The 13,299-nt window shown below is 53.7% G+C and overlaps 6 protein-coding genes across 6 annotated transcripts; 3 read left to right on the top strand and 3 right to left on the bottom strand.

Annotated features, from left to right (window-relative positions):
- Positions 1 to 60: 60 nt before the first annotated feature.
- Positions 61 to 1,272, top strand: FIBRA_04535 (uncharacterized protein; the record flags this gene model as incomplete). Its single annotated transcript, XM_012326329.1, has 4 exons — positions 61 to 400; positions 453 to 604; positions 653 to 1,000; positions 1,066 to 1,272. 4 exons carry the CDS (start codon positions 61 to 63, stop codon positions 1,270 to 1,272), a joined length of 1,047 nt encoding a protein of 348 aa, XP_012181719.1.
- A 260-nt stretch (positions 1,273 to 1,532) lies between these two features.
- FIBRA_04534 (uncharacterized protein) lies at positions 1,533 to 5,796 on the bottom strand (the record flags this gene model as incomplete). Its single annotated transcript, XM_012326328.1, has 15 exons — positions 1,533 to 1,895; positions 1,943 to 2,052; positions 2,103 to 2,337; positions 2,388 to 2,667; positions 2,723 to 3,050; positions 3,107 to 3,207; positions 3,255 to 3,412; positions 3,462 to 3,537; positions 3,596 to 4,014; positions 4,073 to 4,637; positions 4,690 to 4,875; positions 4,936 to 5,063; positions 5,131 to 5,287; positions 5,361 to 5,475; positions 5,538 to 5,796. 15 exons carry the CDS (start codon positions 5,794 to 5,796, stop codon positions 1,533 to 1,535), a joined length of 3,480 nt encoding a protein of 1,159 aa, XP_012181718.1.
- Positions 5,797 to 5,850: 54 nt separating this feature from the next.
- FIBRA_04533 (uncharacterized protein) lies at positions 5,851 to 6,479 on the top strand (the record flags this gene model as incomplete). Its single annotated transcript, XM_012326327.1, has 4 exons — positions 5,851 to 5,943; positions 5,997 to 6,078; positions 6,141 to 6,241; positions 6,306 to 6,479. The coding sequence occupies 4 exons, from the start codon at positions 5,851 to 5,853 to the stop codon at positions 6,477 to 6,479; spliced, it is 450 nt and encodes a 149-aa protein (XP_012181717.1).
- A 232-nt stretch (positions 6,480 to 6,711) lies between these two features.
- FIBRA_04532 (uncharacterized protein) lies at positions 6,712 to 9,687 on the bottom strand (the record flags this gene model as incomplete). The annotated part of the gene is made up of 12 exons (XM_012326326.1): positions 6,712 to 7,332; positions 7,395 to 7,411; positions 7,477 to 7,573; positions 7,629 to 7,781; positions 7,841 to 7,899; positions 7,980 to 8,084; positions 8,149 to 8,424; positions 8,502 to 8,825; positions 8,889 to 9,096; positions 9,163 to 9,262; positions 9,322 to 9,571; positions 9,621 to 9,687. 12 exons carry the CDS (start codon positions 9,685 to 9,687, stop codon positions 6,712 to 6,714), a joined length of 2,277 nt encoding a protein of 758 aa, XP_012181716.1.
- A 1,206-nt stretch (positions 9,688 to 10,893) lies between these two features.
- On the bottom strand, positions 10,894 to 11,398 carry FIBRA_04531 (uncharacterized protein; the record flags this gene model as incomplete). The annotated part of the gene is made up of 4 exons (XM_012326325.1): positions 10,894 to 10,935; positions 10,991 to 11,098; positions 11,148 to 11,180; positions 11,240 to 11,398. The coding sequence occupies 4 exons, from the start codon at positions 11,396 to 11,398 to the stop codon at positions 10,894 to 10,896; spliced, it is 342 nt and encodes a 113-aa protein (XP_012181715.1).
- A 150-nt stretch (positions 11,399 to 11,548) lies between these two features.
- FIBRA_04530 (uncharacterized protein) lies at positions 11,549 to 12,652 on the top strand (the record flags this gene model as incomplete). The annotated part of the gene is made up of 8 exons (XM_012326324.1): positions 11,549 to 11,674; positions 11,704 to 11,781; positions 11,848 to 11,967; positions 12,025 to 12,279; positions 12,333 to 12,428; positions 12,488 to 12,503; positions 12,568 to 12,577; positions 12,637 to 12,652. The coding sequence occupies 8 exons, from the start codon at positions 11,549 to 11,551 to the stop codon at positions 12,650 to 12,652; spliced, it is 717 nt and encodes a 238-aa protein (XP_012181714.1).
- Between the last annotated feature and the right edge of the window lie 647 nt (positions 12,653 to 13,299).

Here is a 13,299-nt window from a genome sequence, read left to right as displayed (position 1 = left end):
GGGAGAGGGGCGGGGCCCCGTCCACCTCTCGTGGAAATGACCGCCAGTGGTCCGTTCGCCATGGGTCCAGCATTGGCGGGCACCTCTGCGCGGCGTACAGTGCCCCGTTCGAATTTTGCTCCAATCATGTCCCAGGGTCCTGATGGCATCGCGAAACTCGGCGCAGGGCTTACACAGACGACTGCGCCGTCGCTCAAGAAAGAGTCTGCGAATCGGAATGTGAGCGTCGACGACGACGCCGAAGTGTATTCGGATCCAGACGATGGTGTAGAAATTGTGGACATGGACGATATCAGACAGATGGACTGGATGGCTCCGGAGAGCCTAAGGAAAGAAAAGTTCGTGAAGAAGAAAGGCGTCAAGGTGAAGAAAGAAGATCATGAAGACAAGAAGAGAAAAGGTACTTTGATTTCTTATTCATCCAAGAATACCGCATATAATCCTGCGTTTAGGTGTGGCGAAGCCGGAGGCCATGGATGTGGACGTCACGCCGGAGCCGGCGGAGGTCAACCTGGCCAACGCGGTTGACTTGAGTGAAAGCGAGGAAGAAGAAGAATTAGAGGACATTATCGACGATTTTGCGCTAGGGAATGACGTTGAAGAGGTATGTGATACTGTTTCAACTTGCATATATCATCTTAAGCAGTACAAGGATTCCAATATCCGACAAGAGCGTCTGTACTTCTTCCAGTTTCCCAGTCCATTCCCCAAATTTGTATCCAATGCACTGTCACCGCCATCACCGCCACCACCTGTGGACTTTGATCCTGCATCGGCAGATAGTGTAAAGCCAGATGTTCCGAAGAAAGTTACGTTCGCGCAGGATACGAAGCCACCCGCTTCGGCCGCGCCTACTGGCCCACCAGTTCCCAGAACGCCTGACTCTCAAGGCAAACAAGAAAAGACTGAAGAACTAAAAATCGACGGTACGATTGGCCAGCTTGAGATCTATGAGAGCGGTGCAGTCAAAATGCGCCTAGGAAATGGTATTGTCATGGACGTGTGTTGATTTTGTCTAGAAATCATTTCATGATGGCCGATAACTAACATGGGGGCTGTACTCAGGTCACAGCAGCAACACAGCCGTCCTTCCTACAGCAAGCAGTATTCGTAGATGCCGCGAACAAGCGCTTGTGTGTTCTGGGTGAAGTGAACAGACGCTTCATCGTTACGCCTAACATCGAGACGCTGCTATCTAGCATGGAGCTGGCTGAACAGCCTGTGCCGCCGGAATTAGGAGAAGGGCTGCTCACAATAGATACAGGCTGGTGACAAATACTACCCTATTGCTAACAAGCGTTCAACTTGTTTGTCGTATGCGCATCGAAGGGCCCCCGGTCTAGATCTAATACAAGGTAGGTCGTACACTCAATGCCATTGCCGTAGACATGCCATGAAGTATGTAACAGTAACCTATTGCACCGTACTATATTCTACATGCTAGGCAACGAGGGTAGCGTCGAATACTACAGAAAAAGCGTGCTCTACGCTATAAGTATTACCAAATGTCAGATGTACACATAGGGCCTGTATCATGACGCAGCTGAAGTCAGAGGTACAGCCGCGAGTTGCGACTCGGGCGCATTGCTGCTTCCGTCGTCCTCCCCAAATATCTCAAGCAGACCAGCAACGCGAGCCTTATTGCCCGCCTTTTTCATTACATGATCACGCAACCCAGCTTTCAGGCTCGGCTGTTTATCCACGAGTTCACGCAGCTGGTCCTTTGGTAGCTGAAGCAGTGCGCCAAAACTCGCCGGAGCGATCAGTTTTGCGCAACGGATGAATCCTTCCCACAACGGCGGATTCGTCCAGATTTTCTTGGTAATCAACCGGGACAACAGAGTCGTGGAGACGAAACCCACCAACGATCGATATGTGGTGACGGCTTGGATGACCTAAAGCAGAGTAAATATGGATGTTTAAATACATGAGCTTAGCTTACCGTTCGAAGGAATAAAGTTGGGAGTACAGGATCGTCCATAAGCTGGTTCATGACCACAGCTAGGATCTCAGATCGAAAGATATCAGTCATGGAGAAGCATATGCCAATCGCTGCACAAACATCAGTTAGAAGTGACCCCTACCAGGGGAAAGACGCTTACCTTCAATGGCACTCTTCAGTCCAATTTCCTTCTCTGATTCGTGCAATAAGACCATTAGTTCCGCAGGTGTCAGGAGCTCACTTTGTCGCACTCGCGGCAAATTCGATGTCACGCTACCGAATGTCTGCGGAGGCGTTGTGACGATCGAACTGAACACGGAACGGACCAAGTTCTTGGGCTCAGGTTTCCCGTTGAGAATCGAGACGATCCGAGGAAGGTGCCGCAAAATATCCGCCTACGTTCCACACATGAGATTGTACGACTCAGTTCTAATTTTAGGCTCACCTTGTCCATCTCGGCAATTATAGGGATGAGGAATCGTGCGTCGAGGTCCCGCTCATTGATGAGAGACTTGACGAGGGTGACCAACTGTGCACTTGGCCGACCATTCTCAGTAAAGATCGTCAGCACACGGAGAGCAAGCGACTCGGCGCCAGGCGGGAATGTTCGTAGGAGCGTCAATAGTCTGCCATGAGTAGAACCTAGTGCGCGAATAAGTGGCGTGATGAGTTTCTGGATGGTGTCTTGTACAGTCTCTTCCATCCCTCCATACGCCGCGAAAATTCTGATCCAAGAATAAGTGTTTATTTTGAAGATGGTCACGAATAGTAGATCCTTACTCGTCTAAAAACTCGGGAACTTTCGTTGACAATGCGAAAAGAAGTTCCAAATGTTGCAGAATTTGGGCACTATTCGCAGGAAGCTCAAGCTGCTCGGGCAAATACGGGGTCTGGATGATGTCTTCTGGTGGGAGCTGCCCATCTTCCATATGTTCATCGTGGTTTACATCCCCATTCATTGGGTAATCTTCGGATTTCTCAGGCGACGGTCGTGACTGCAGACGTCGAAGCAGCTGTAGGGCGAAATCGCGAATCATGTTGTCCATTGGTTGGACATCCGGGATCCAACGCTTTACGGTGTTGATTGCGGCGCCCCGTGTCACCTTATCTAATTTTACCAATCAGCATGATTGGTATTGGCTCCAATAGAATTCAGAAGACTACCGGGATGAGTGGTAAGCTCGAGAAGCATGTTCATGGCCTCTGCACGAAGGGATGGACGTTGAGTGACAAATTCTCGGAGGGCAGCAAAACCCATTTGCCGTCTGGGAAGTTGCGTTAGAGCCGGCCAGTCACCCACGACACAGCTTACCGATCTTGTTCAACACAGGATTCCCGTAAAAGGCTCAACACATCCGGGGGTACATGGGGAAGGTCGAGCAAAAACCGAGAAAATGTCCTATCCTTGCCATCAAGGTGAGTTTGATATGCAGCAACTATCTGGTTCAGCCATGTTTCATAGTTCGGGGCCTATTCAAAAGTCAATCCTGAAAGCGTGAAGGTGCGCTTTCTTGCATACCCATTGTGGATCTCGCGTCGACTGTATTTGATCATTGTACCACTCCTCATTCATCCATGTGGTTGCGAGACGTAGCCTAGGCGACAAAGGACCGAATCAGAACTATTTCGGCCAAATGCAAGGGATAGACAGACCTGCCAGAAAAATCGGCGATGATGTAGTCACAAAGTGTTTGCCGTAACCTATCCTGATGGGAATAGATCTCTGAGACCATGTCAGACAGATCCTCAGGTTTCTTCTCAATTAGATCGTCACTTGATACTGGGTCCGTTACACGGGTCACAAGCCGGACGATGAGAAGCATCCACATATCTGCCCCGGACGTCCTCAACTCTTCCAGTGATGCCTCGGAGAACATGTCCGAGGGTGCTAAATCTTTTGCGCCTTCCCAAATACGGCCAAGTGAGCTCCGGACTATTGAATTCCGCTCGTCATCAGTGAGATCTCTCGGTGGAGGGAGTTTAAAGTCAGCGGGATGCAAGTCGAATGCAAGATCCATCTCATGATCCAAAGCGGCTTCATATTCTGGCACAGCCTCAGATCCGCCTGAAAGCTACAAAAAACGAAATGCATTCATTATAATTACATGTAACTTCGGGCAACATTCTCACCTCCAGGTTCAATCTGTCAGGTTCGTATTCAATTTCTTCCTCATCGATATCCATCTTCAAAGGATCCAACGGCTCCTCTTTTACAACGGTGGCGACGGCGGGGGGAGGTGTAGGTGTAGCAGGTCTCCTAGGTGGCACTTCTTGTGGAGAGGGAGCTTGCACTTGTATCGCAGGCACAGCGGATGGATGTGATACAATGGAAGTTGAAGGCGTTGCGCTATCGGCTGACCTGCTATGTCGATACGCCTGTACAAGTCCCATCAACGCTGCCTCTGAGAACGCCTGGATGTTGGCAACAATCAGGTCAGTGACAAGAGTGGCGGGAAGTGTTGTGAAGTCGAAGCCCGAAAATCCCGCTGGCAGGATGACATCTGATTCGAGCTTCGGTCGTTTGGAGTCGGGGACGTCTTGCAAGGGGGTACCGGTAGGAGAGCGCTTGCGAGATGCTTCTGCAGCGGCAGCAACCTTTCGCTGTTTTTCAGCCGCAGCAGCCTGGTCCATTCGTGCGCCCTGAGTTGCCAGGGCAGCCTGGATTTGCGATGTGAAGGGGGCACCCGGCGAATTTCTGCAGACAGGACATGAGATTCACCTACGCACATAGCAGTGGGAAAATGTACCGCGAGATATGGACCAGTAATATTCGAATAGACTTTTCGACACTCTTGATGCTTGACGCAGGCAAACCCTCTAGCTTGACTGGTGTCCACTGTGCCAATGTAGAAACGACAACGTCAACCAAAGCAGGTCGTAGTTTTATCAAGGTAGCCCAGCTATTCAGAATGGCCGACAAGATATCGGGATTTCTGAGACAAGTTACCTTGAGCATACACATACTGTACAAGGAGTGAAACAAAAAAACTCACTTGCATGTATACAACATCGTGATTACACTTTCCAAAAGCTTCAGCCCCTCTCCATCGAGCGCAGCGACGGAGATGAAGGGATGGTCTGTAGGGCACATGGATAAGTTCGGGTCATTTTTATTTTGTAGCTGCAAGCGCATAAGTAAACATCTATCAGAAATGAATCTGTACGCCACATTCGAGGACTGAACGTACCCTTGGATCAATGATCCCGCGTGTTTGGACAAGGATGACCCTTTGCATGAACTTGACAGCTGCAAACTTGACACCACTGCTAACGTGAGGCGACCACACGAACTCCAAGATGCGTGCTTTGGCTTGTGACAGCGCATCCCACTGCTGGCGGTTGTTCCTGTTCACACATCTGCACGGCCAAATGCACAGGTCAGCGACCATGTCTCTCAAAGCCAAGTAATCCAGCTCACAGCCAGCGGAAGAGTAGCGCATAGACAGTAGCAAAACACTGCACGGCGACCTTCACCGTCGCCTGGTTCGGATCTCCCAGCAGACCGACCAAGGTTTCCAGTGACTGGGACGCAACTGTAAGCGCGAACGCAGGATTAACAACGGGTCCCCCAAACTCAAGAAACAGGCCCACGCACGTTGAGTGCGCACCTCAAGCGAGAGTGCTGAACGACAGATGGCAAAGTGTAGGAGGTCGAGAACCCATCGCTTCAAGAGTGAGTCCCCCGCGCCGGACACAGTCTTGACGAGGGTAGTGCAGAGAATGGGTATGGGGCCGGGGTGCGCCTCCAAGGAGTCGCGCAGCGTCGCCAGCAGCTCTCCCTGCTCCTTGGAATCGGGCGGGACAGCGAGGGCGGCAGACAAAGTTTGCAGGGGGTCTACAGGATTACTGGCCATTGTTCCGCACGCGCTGGCTCACTGTCAGCCGCGCTGTCTGAGCTATCCACCGCAATGAATGGCCTTAGACTGCCTTCGCAGTGGCGCCCAGTCTTCGCGTCGCTCGACGCCCGGCGGAGTCCGAATCACTCTTGCCTCCTTCCGATGGTCAGTCGTCCCCTCGCTGCCCCCGTCCGCCCGTGCTCAAGCCCATCTCCCAGGCTGCGCAGCAATCTCAGAGTATACAGACCCTCCTTGAGGCCGAGAAGGAAGCCGCAAAAGTCGTCCAGCAGGCCCGTCAATGTACGTCCGGGGCGTTGTCGGGGCATTGTAACATCCCTAACAAATGACGGCTCTGTTCACAGATCGGGTCCAGAAACTCAAGGACGCGCACTTACAAGCAACTAAGGAGATAGAAGAATACAAGCGCGCCAAGGAGGAACAAATCAAGGCGTTCGAAGCATCTGTGCGTTCTTCTCCATGCGAGCCGTGCCTTTCATTGACGCGGTAGCATCGCACTTATGTAACAGCATGCAGGTAGCACCCAGTCCGCGCAGGCGACAATTGATCGGGAGACGCAGGTACAACTCAAGGAGATTAGCGAGTTATACTACAAGAACAAGGACGATGTCGTCCAGAAGCTGCTCGGTCGCGTAGTACTAGTGAATCCGGAGCTGCACCGCAACCTCAAGAAACAGCCTTGAACTTGCTAGGCTTCTCGCATCGTACGGTCGTACTCCTGCGGTATTCCTACTCGTAATATATTGTAATAACCATGTCACTCAATGCCCTCAGGTAGTCTGTTTGTTACAGTTCGCATAAAGGCATATTCACAAGAAGGTATCAGGGAAATTATACACAATCATGCGTGCTACAATCAGTCATTGACGGAGTCGAGATAAAGCAAAGGAAATGCGTGATCCAATAAATAGTTGACTACGAGCCATTGCCCAGCCAATCGAGTCCGACAGGCATAGTTGGTGTCGTCGCTGCGGGTCCCTTCGCAGGTCGTACAGGGGAGTGGTGACGCGATGCTATTCTTCCATCGTTGTCCAGCGGAGGCGGCAACGACGAGATCGATAGCGTGTTCGCGAACGCCTCCGAAGGCGCTCTCCACCGCGACGCCTCGAGGAGTCCACTCGCTTTCAACGAAGGTAAATTTTGTGCCGTCTCGCGCTGATTCCGCGCGTGCGGCGGCTGAGCGGCCTGCTCAGCCTCAGGATGGAACGCGGGTCGATGATAACGCGCGTTCTGGCTTCCATTCAGCCGGCCGTCCACGCTCGCATCTCCGTGAAACTGTACACCCAGTTCTCCGGACATCCTTTCTACAGGCGCGGTGGTCACGCCGGCTGACGCAGCCGTTGAGCCAGGACGTGCGACATTATCTCGATGTTTAGAGCTCGCAATCGCCGCCGGCACCGCTGCCTGGGCTCGCTCCTTCTCTTGGACATGCCGCCACTGATCGGCCACCACGGTGACACGGAATCCCCAAACCTTTTCAAAGTCTGTGTCCCATTTATGCAGCCGTTTGTCGTCCGGGTGATACTTGCTATATGACTGCGAGACAGTGTGTTAATATGGTCATAGTGATCGAGGGTGTATTGCATTCGGATACTGACCCAAAGGACACATGCGGCTGATAGGTATACCAAATACGTTCATCAGGAACAAGTCTAGACCATGGCATCATTTGACACGTACAGAGAATGGTATTCTTGGCCCGAGTTCCAGTGGCTTCGAAGATCATCCCTAGCTGGTCGCGCACCCACGGTACCGGTTCGCCTAATCGCCCTTCGCCCTGTCCGGTAAGTTCGCAAGATCGTTCGGCTCGGTAGAAGCAAGAGGAGCGTTACCTCTTCCAATGCGAGCCAACAGCACGGGTGGAGAGCGTGCATGAAGCAAAAACACCAGGCACCCGTATTCGAGCTCGTTTCGAACATGGTCGTCTGCTTTTCAAGATTTTCCTCCGAGAAGCGGAGGTGTGCGGGTAGCGACTCTGCCCATGCCTGGTTGGATCGGTGGATCAGAAACCGGGAAAACGGCACGACATGACAATGAAACTCACATCCAACGTCCGTCTACAGTCACGGATCACAGACTCACGCGCTGGGCCCTCATTCCGGGCTGTGTGCCGTCGCAAAAGGAAGCAATTCCCGAGCATCAGCACGGCTCGCAGCTGAGAATCTGCATCCATAATTACGTACCTAGCGCGTTCTGCACGTTAGTGTAGATGGAGAGGATGCGGCATACATGTCCAAAGTGCGACGCGTATCGCGTCCGCGGCGCGGGAACGTGTAGAAACTCAGATGCTGAAATCACCGCAGCATTGGTCAATCACCGGGGAAGCAACATGCACGCAACGGCCACACTCACTCGCTGAATTCCAGTGCACGGCGAGGTCGAACGTTGTTTCATCAATGGGAAGTCGCATCGTCGCCATCATCTCGACGCTACGGGGGCGCATCGGACGATAGGTGTAGATCGCGTTGATCCAGCCCATGCATTGGATTAGCCAGAAGCAGCGGCGCGTGCATTCGCGCTCGATGTATGTATCCAGGGAATCCGGCGGCGGGGATGCCGCCGGTCGGCGGACCTGGTCGTCGGACACGTGCACCTCTAGGCTCTCCTCGAGGACACGCAGCGCCAGATCTGAGCATTATAAATGGGGTAACGTCAGATGTGGCCGATTGGTCGGCGATGACTGCGAGATGGTCGGGGCGACGCACCAAAATACTTGTAGTGTTTCGTCCACGAGTGGCTCGCTGCCACTTCGTGCATCTCCATCAAGCAGAGGGCTTGCGCCGTTGCGAGGCTCGGCTCGCTCAACAGGCGGCCCGCATTATCAAACATGATGGAGACGGCCTCTTCGTAGAAAGGCACGCCTGCTACGCGCGCTAGCGACGCTCGAGCGGAGACGGACTTGGACAGAGGCGCGGCGACGGCGCAGACAGCGAGTACAAGATACTCCGGTAGCCTGTTGTGGCTGAGCGCCGCGGAGAATGACGGCTTGTGGAAGATCAATCTGTGTGGATTGCAATGGGCAAAGAACACTTATGCGCGGGGAAGATCAGGGAAATCAGCATTTATTCATCACACAAAATGCTGAGGCTTACAATTCACTAGCTCGTGAGTGGTGTCAGGGTCAAGGAGGGGTGAAGAGGGAATTTTCGGGTGATCCAGTCCCGGAGAATGCTGTGGCGATGTATTGGCGGAACTCGTGTCGGAGCGTGTGCGTTTGGGGGGTGCGGCTGCGTGATTGTCATTTTTGTCCTGGTGAGGCATGGGAGGGGACAGATCTCCTGCATGATTCGTGGGAATGTCCTATATCGCGTAAACCGGCCGACACTGAATTGAACATGTCGATGGTAGAAGATAAGAAGAACATACCAGACTCGGGCCCATGGGACGCTCTTGGTTCCCATTCCGCGGTGCTGGCACGGGGCGACCAGACGAATCGGTGTATGTGCATTTCTTTGAGGCGAAATAACTTTTGCGAATTTATTATCACAATCATGCAAATGAAAGACGATGCCATTCACCAATTACTGCACGGCGCTGGGAGTACGAATAGGAGCAATGAGAGCAAGCTCGAGGCAAATGGACGCTCTGGCACTGACCTGTACCGTCGCAGCGCCGCTTGCTTTTGTGGCACGCATCGCAGGCCTGGCGCGGATGACGTTGGCGAGGTCGTAACCGCGAGTCAAGTGAAATCTCACCTTGCTCAGCCTTTTTCGCTTTCCGCCCTTGACAAAGGCAAGGCTAGCCTGCTCCTGGACAATGTGTGCGCCATCGGAAGCTGTAGAAAGGGGTGAGGGAGGGACACCGAGGGTTCGCGCCAGACGTACGCGGAGACGACCTCTGAGTGTCAAGGGGCACGAGGGAAATGGCGCCGGACTGGGTGTGGGGATCCATGGGGCAGGCGGAGAGTATGATCAGACGGCGAGGGAGTGTGTATTATGAATGGGGAGGGCGGGCTGAGCTAATCATGCGACGGAGACGGGGAAGAAATGACAAAATGAGAGTCAAACAGGGGGGTTTGAATTGCGGAGGAGACGCGGGGAGCGAGGACGGTGGTGGTCCCAAGGCAACAGTGAAGGGGCGGGCGCGTGCGTTACAAGGGGGGGAATCTGCAAGGGCGAAACCGATCTACCGGATCCATTTAGGGAGGCACGGAGAGTCATCGCTCTCTCACGCGGGCGTCATCGAATCAGCCTTGTGCGAGCCCGGGGGCTTTTCGGCGCGGAGGCGCACTGCGGACAGAACCGTGCGTCGCTGGGAACGCGGAGGAATGCCGCCGGAGTGTTTGTGGCAGCGAGGACGAGGGGGCGGGCGTCGAGGACGACGGCGGGCGGGGGGCGGGGAGCGAGGAGCGAGGAGCTGCGCAGGCAAGTGCGAGCGGCGCGGACCCCGACGTCGTGCGTCACCGGCCGCGGCACGCCCAGCCCGCCGGCATCGCGTCGTCCGCCGGCACAGATTGCGATCCGCGGCCTCGCTGGGCTTGGGAACCGCGTCTCGGGGCCGGCCGCAGCAGCGGGTCCCAGCTCGCCCTATGCGCCCAACGCTATCTCGTCCCACCGACGGCAAATCTCGGGTCGCTCCTGGCCCGCTGCGGCTGCCATCCCGCTCATACCCGACGCGCTTCTCCCGCGGCCAGGGACGTCCTCGCCCTCCCTCTAGCGTCCCCGAGCTCATATTCATCATCGCGGCCATATGAGTCGTTAGCAACCGCCTCCCTCGCCAAACTGAGCTATAATCTCCGCCCGGAATCCGCGCTCGCATTTTCAGGCTCATTACGCATATCGGAAATGCTAAGCTGTACCATTCACTACTCATCTTTCCTGACAGTGGTATTGTCAATGCGAGAAAATCGCATGACCAGATTAGAGGAGGGTTGTGATCACTCTTGCACTCAGCGGATAAAAGACCAGTGCGACCATCGCTTGAGGTGACGCGATGAACAGATTGTCGCAGTGCCACTGTATAAACTCAATGAAGGACCTCAACTTGTGAGCGACTGCATTCTCATAATCCAGGCTGACGTAGTATCATTAATCGCTACAGTGCATACATATACACAGCAGGCAGCAAAGTATGATTTTAGTGCTAGACAACAACCGCTTAGTCGAACAGACCGAAACCCATGTCGTCGTCTGATTCCTCCTACACCTGCAGTTAGCATCGCCGTAGACGTAAGACACCGCCAGTGGCTGCGTACCTTCTCTTCCTCCTTCTTCTCCTCCTTGGCCTCCTCGGCAGCAGCAGCGGGCGCACCGCCGGCAGCCGCGCCACCACCAGAGACAGAAACAGCACCGCCAGAAGGAACCTACACCCGATGAGCGTCATGGAAAATTTCGCACTAGCACTGCACTCACGGAAGCGAGCTTCGAAGAGCCCTCAGCAATCAACTAGCATCGCAAAATCCCATGAGCAAAGCGGAAATAGCGCAGACGCGCACAAAGCGCACCTCATTGATGTCCTTGCCCTCGAGCTCGGAGACGAGCTTCTCGAGGCGCTCGTCGTCGGCCTCAATGCCAACAGCATCGAGGACCTTCTTCACGTCGCTCGCAGACGGGGAAGCATTCCCGCCAAGCTGGAGGAGCAGGTAGGCAGCAATATGACGCATCTAGCACCCACCGACGTCCTTGAGTACCTGCACGTAGCCAACACCTTGTAATTGCGCATCGCACTCACTTTGTGTGCTCGTTAAAGATGGGTACGGTAGCCACAAATCACTGAGTCGCACATAACTCCGTTAGCGGCAACAATAAACGACATGTCGAGCACGCTACTCACGTTTAATCCGCTACGGGAGGACCTGTGGATTCTATCCGACGACGTGTTGACTGAGCAGATCGCGCGCTACGATCGCAATACCAGGAGCCATCGGTGGCTGAAAACTGTACAGCTGTGTTCCCACGCACTGCTCAGCCACTCTTCCTTTCGCACTCCGCCACAACGCCTCCCATATCGTCCTCGACGCAAAACCCGCCCACGACACTCAAGATGGTGCGTTCGCAGTGTTCGACGATACTCTGAAGGAGCGATGCTGACCAATGTGCTTATTCGTGCCAGGCCGACGACTCTGTAACCGATCCCGCCCTCGCCGCCGAGCTCAAGAAGAAGAGGACGTTCCGCACGTTCTCATACCGCGGTGTCGAACTCGACAAGCTTTTGGATTTGAGCAATGAGGAGGTGTGTCTGCCTTCGTCATAACAAATTGACGGCTGCTGATTTTCTGACACTTTGCAGCTCGTTGAGGTACGATACTCCGACGCTAACATGTCTGTCTCCCCCTTACCTCTGCCCCAGCTCGTCCACGCCCGCGCACGGAGACGGTTCCAGCGTGGCTTGAAACGCCGCCCCATGGGTCTGATCAAGAAGTTGCGCAAGGCGAAGAAAGAGGCGCCCCCGAATGAGAAGCCCACGGTCGTGAAGACCCATTTGCGCGACATGATCGTCGTGCCCGAGATGATTGGCAGCGTCGTCGGCATCTATAACGGCAAGGTGTGCTCAATTTTTTTCTGCATTGCCTGGGGTGAGTTTATGCGATTGCGCAGGTATTCAACTCGGTTGAGATCAAGCCTGAGATGACCGGCCACTATCTTGCGGAGTTCTCGTGTTCGTACAAGCCTGTCAAGCACGGCCGTCCTGGTGTAAGTTCAAACTCTCTGACTACATCGTATCGATACTTATAATCCGACTTATCCCATAGATTGGTGCAACACACTGTAAGTACGCCGAAACACTCAGTTGCATCATCTCATTGATCATCTTCTTACCTCATCCGCTCAGCATCTCGTTTGTACGTGATTCATTCCTATTATAATGGGGCCATTCTAGATTTTCAAATCTATTTCGCAGCATTCCTCTCAAGTAAACTGTTGGGTTACTTTTGTATCTGCTATCCACCATGTGTTTTGCTACCAAAAGTATCACGTAACATGCACTCTATGCTATGCACGCTCTGCATACTCTATCGTTCGCAATCGACTCGCGTGATAAGATAACATTTGAAGGGCTTTCTGCATACAACTTACCTGGATTTCAACACGAAAGATGGAGGTCTGAATTATTGTCGCTAATGCTACATGTCATCGGAAGACTGTAAAGCGTTACGATTATGCCCATGGAGCTCGTCGAAGCGTCAGAAACCGGAAGGAACATTTGATACGAATGAATCCATTGCCCTTTCAGCCGGCTCGAGGGGGTATAATTGTGGTGGATTGGTCCGTGTCATACGATACGTTAAGGGTGTGAGAGTATAATGGAGTACAGATAAGGTGGAGCGGAAATGCAAGAGTGATACGAGCGATGCACATGAGATATATACCGACCAGAATGAGCGAGCGTAGAGCTGAGAGGACGACCCCGACGGGGGTGGGGCCGGGCGCGGGGAGCGATCATATTCGCTGCCGCATGGGGGGCTGCGGGTGGCCGTTCGTGGCGAACGAATGCGAGCCCTCGCCGCTGCTCCGCGAGGGGACGTACGAGTTGGACATCGACGCAGGCCGACTGGGTACCTGC

The sequence above is a fragment of the Fibroporia radiculosa genome, assembly GCF_000313525.1.
Source record: "Fibroporia radiculosa TFFH 294 genomic supercontigs, scaffold3170, whole genome shotgun sequence".
NCBI classification, from domain to species: domain Eukaryota; kingdom Fungi; phylum Basidiomycota; class Agaricomycetes; order Polyporales; family Fibroporiaceae; genus Fibroporia; species Fibroporia radiculosa.
This window is presented reverse-complemented; position numbering and strand designations above follow the sequence as displayed.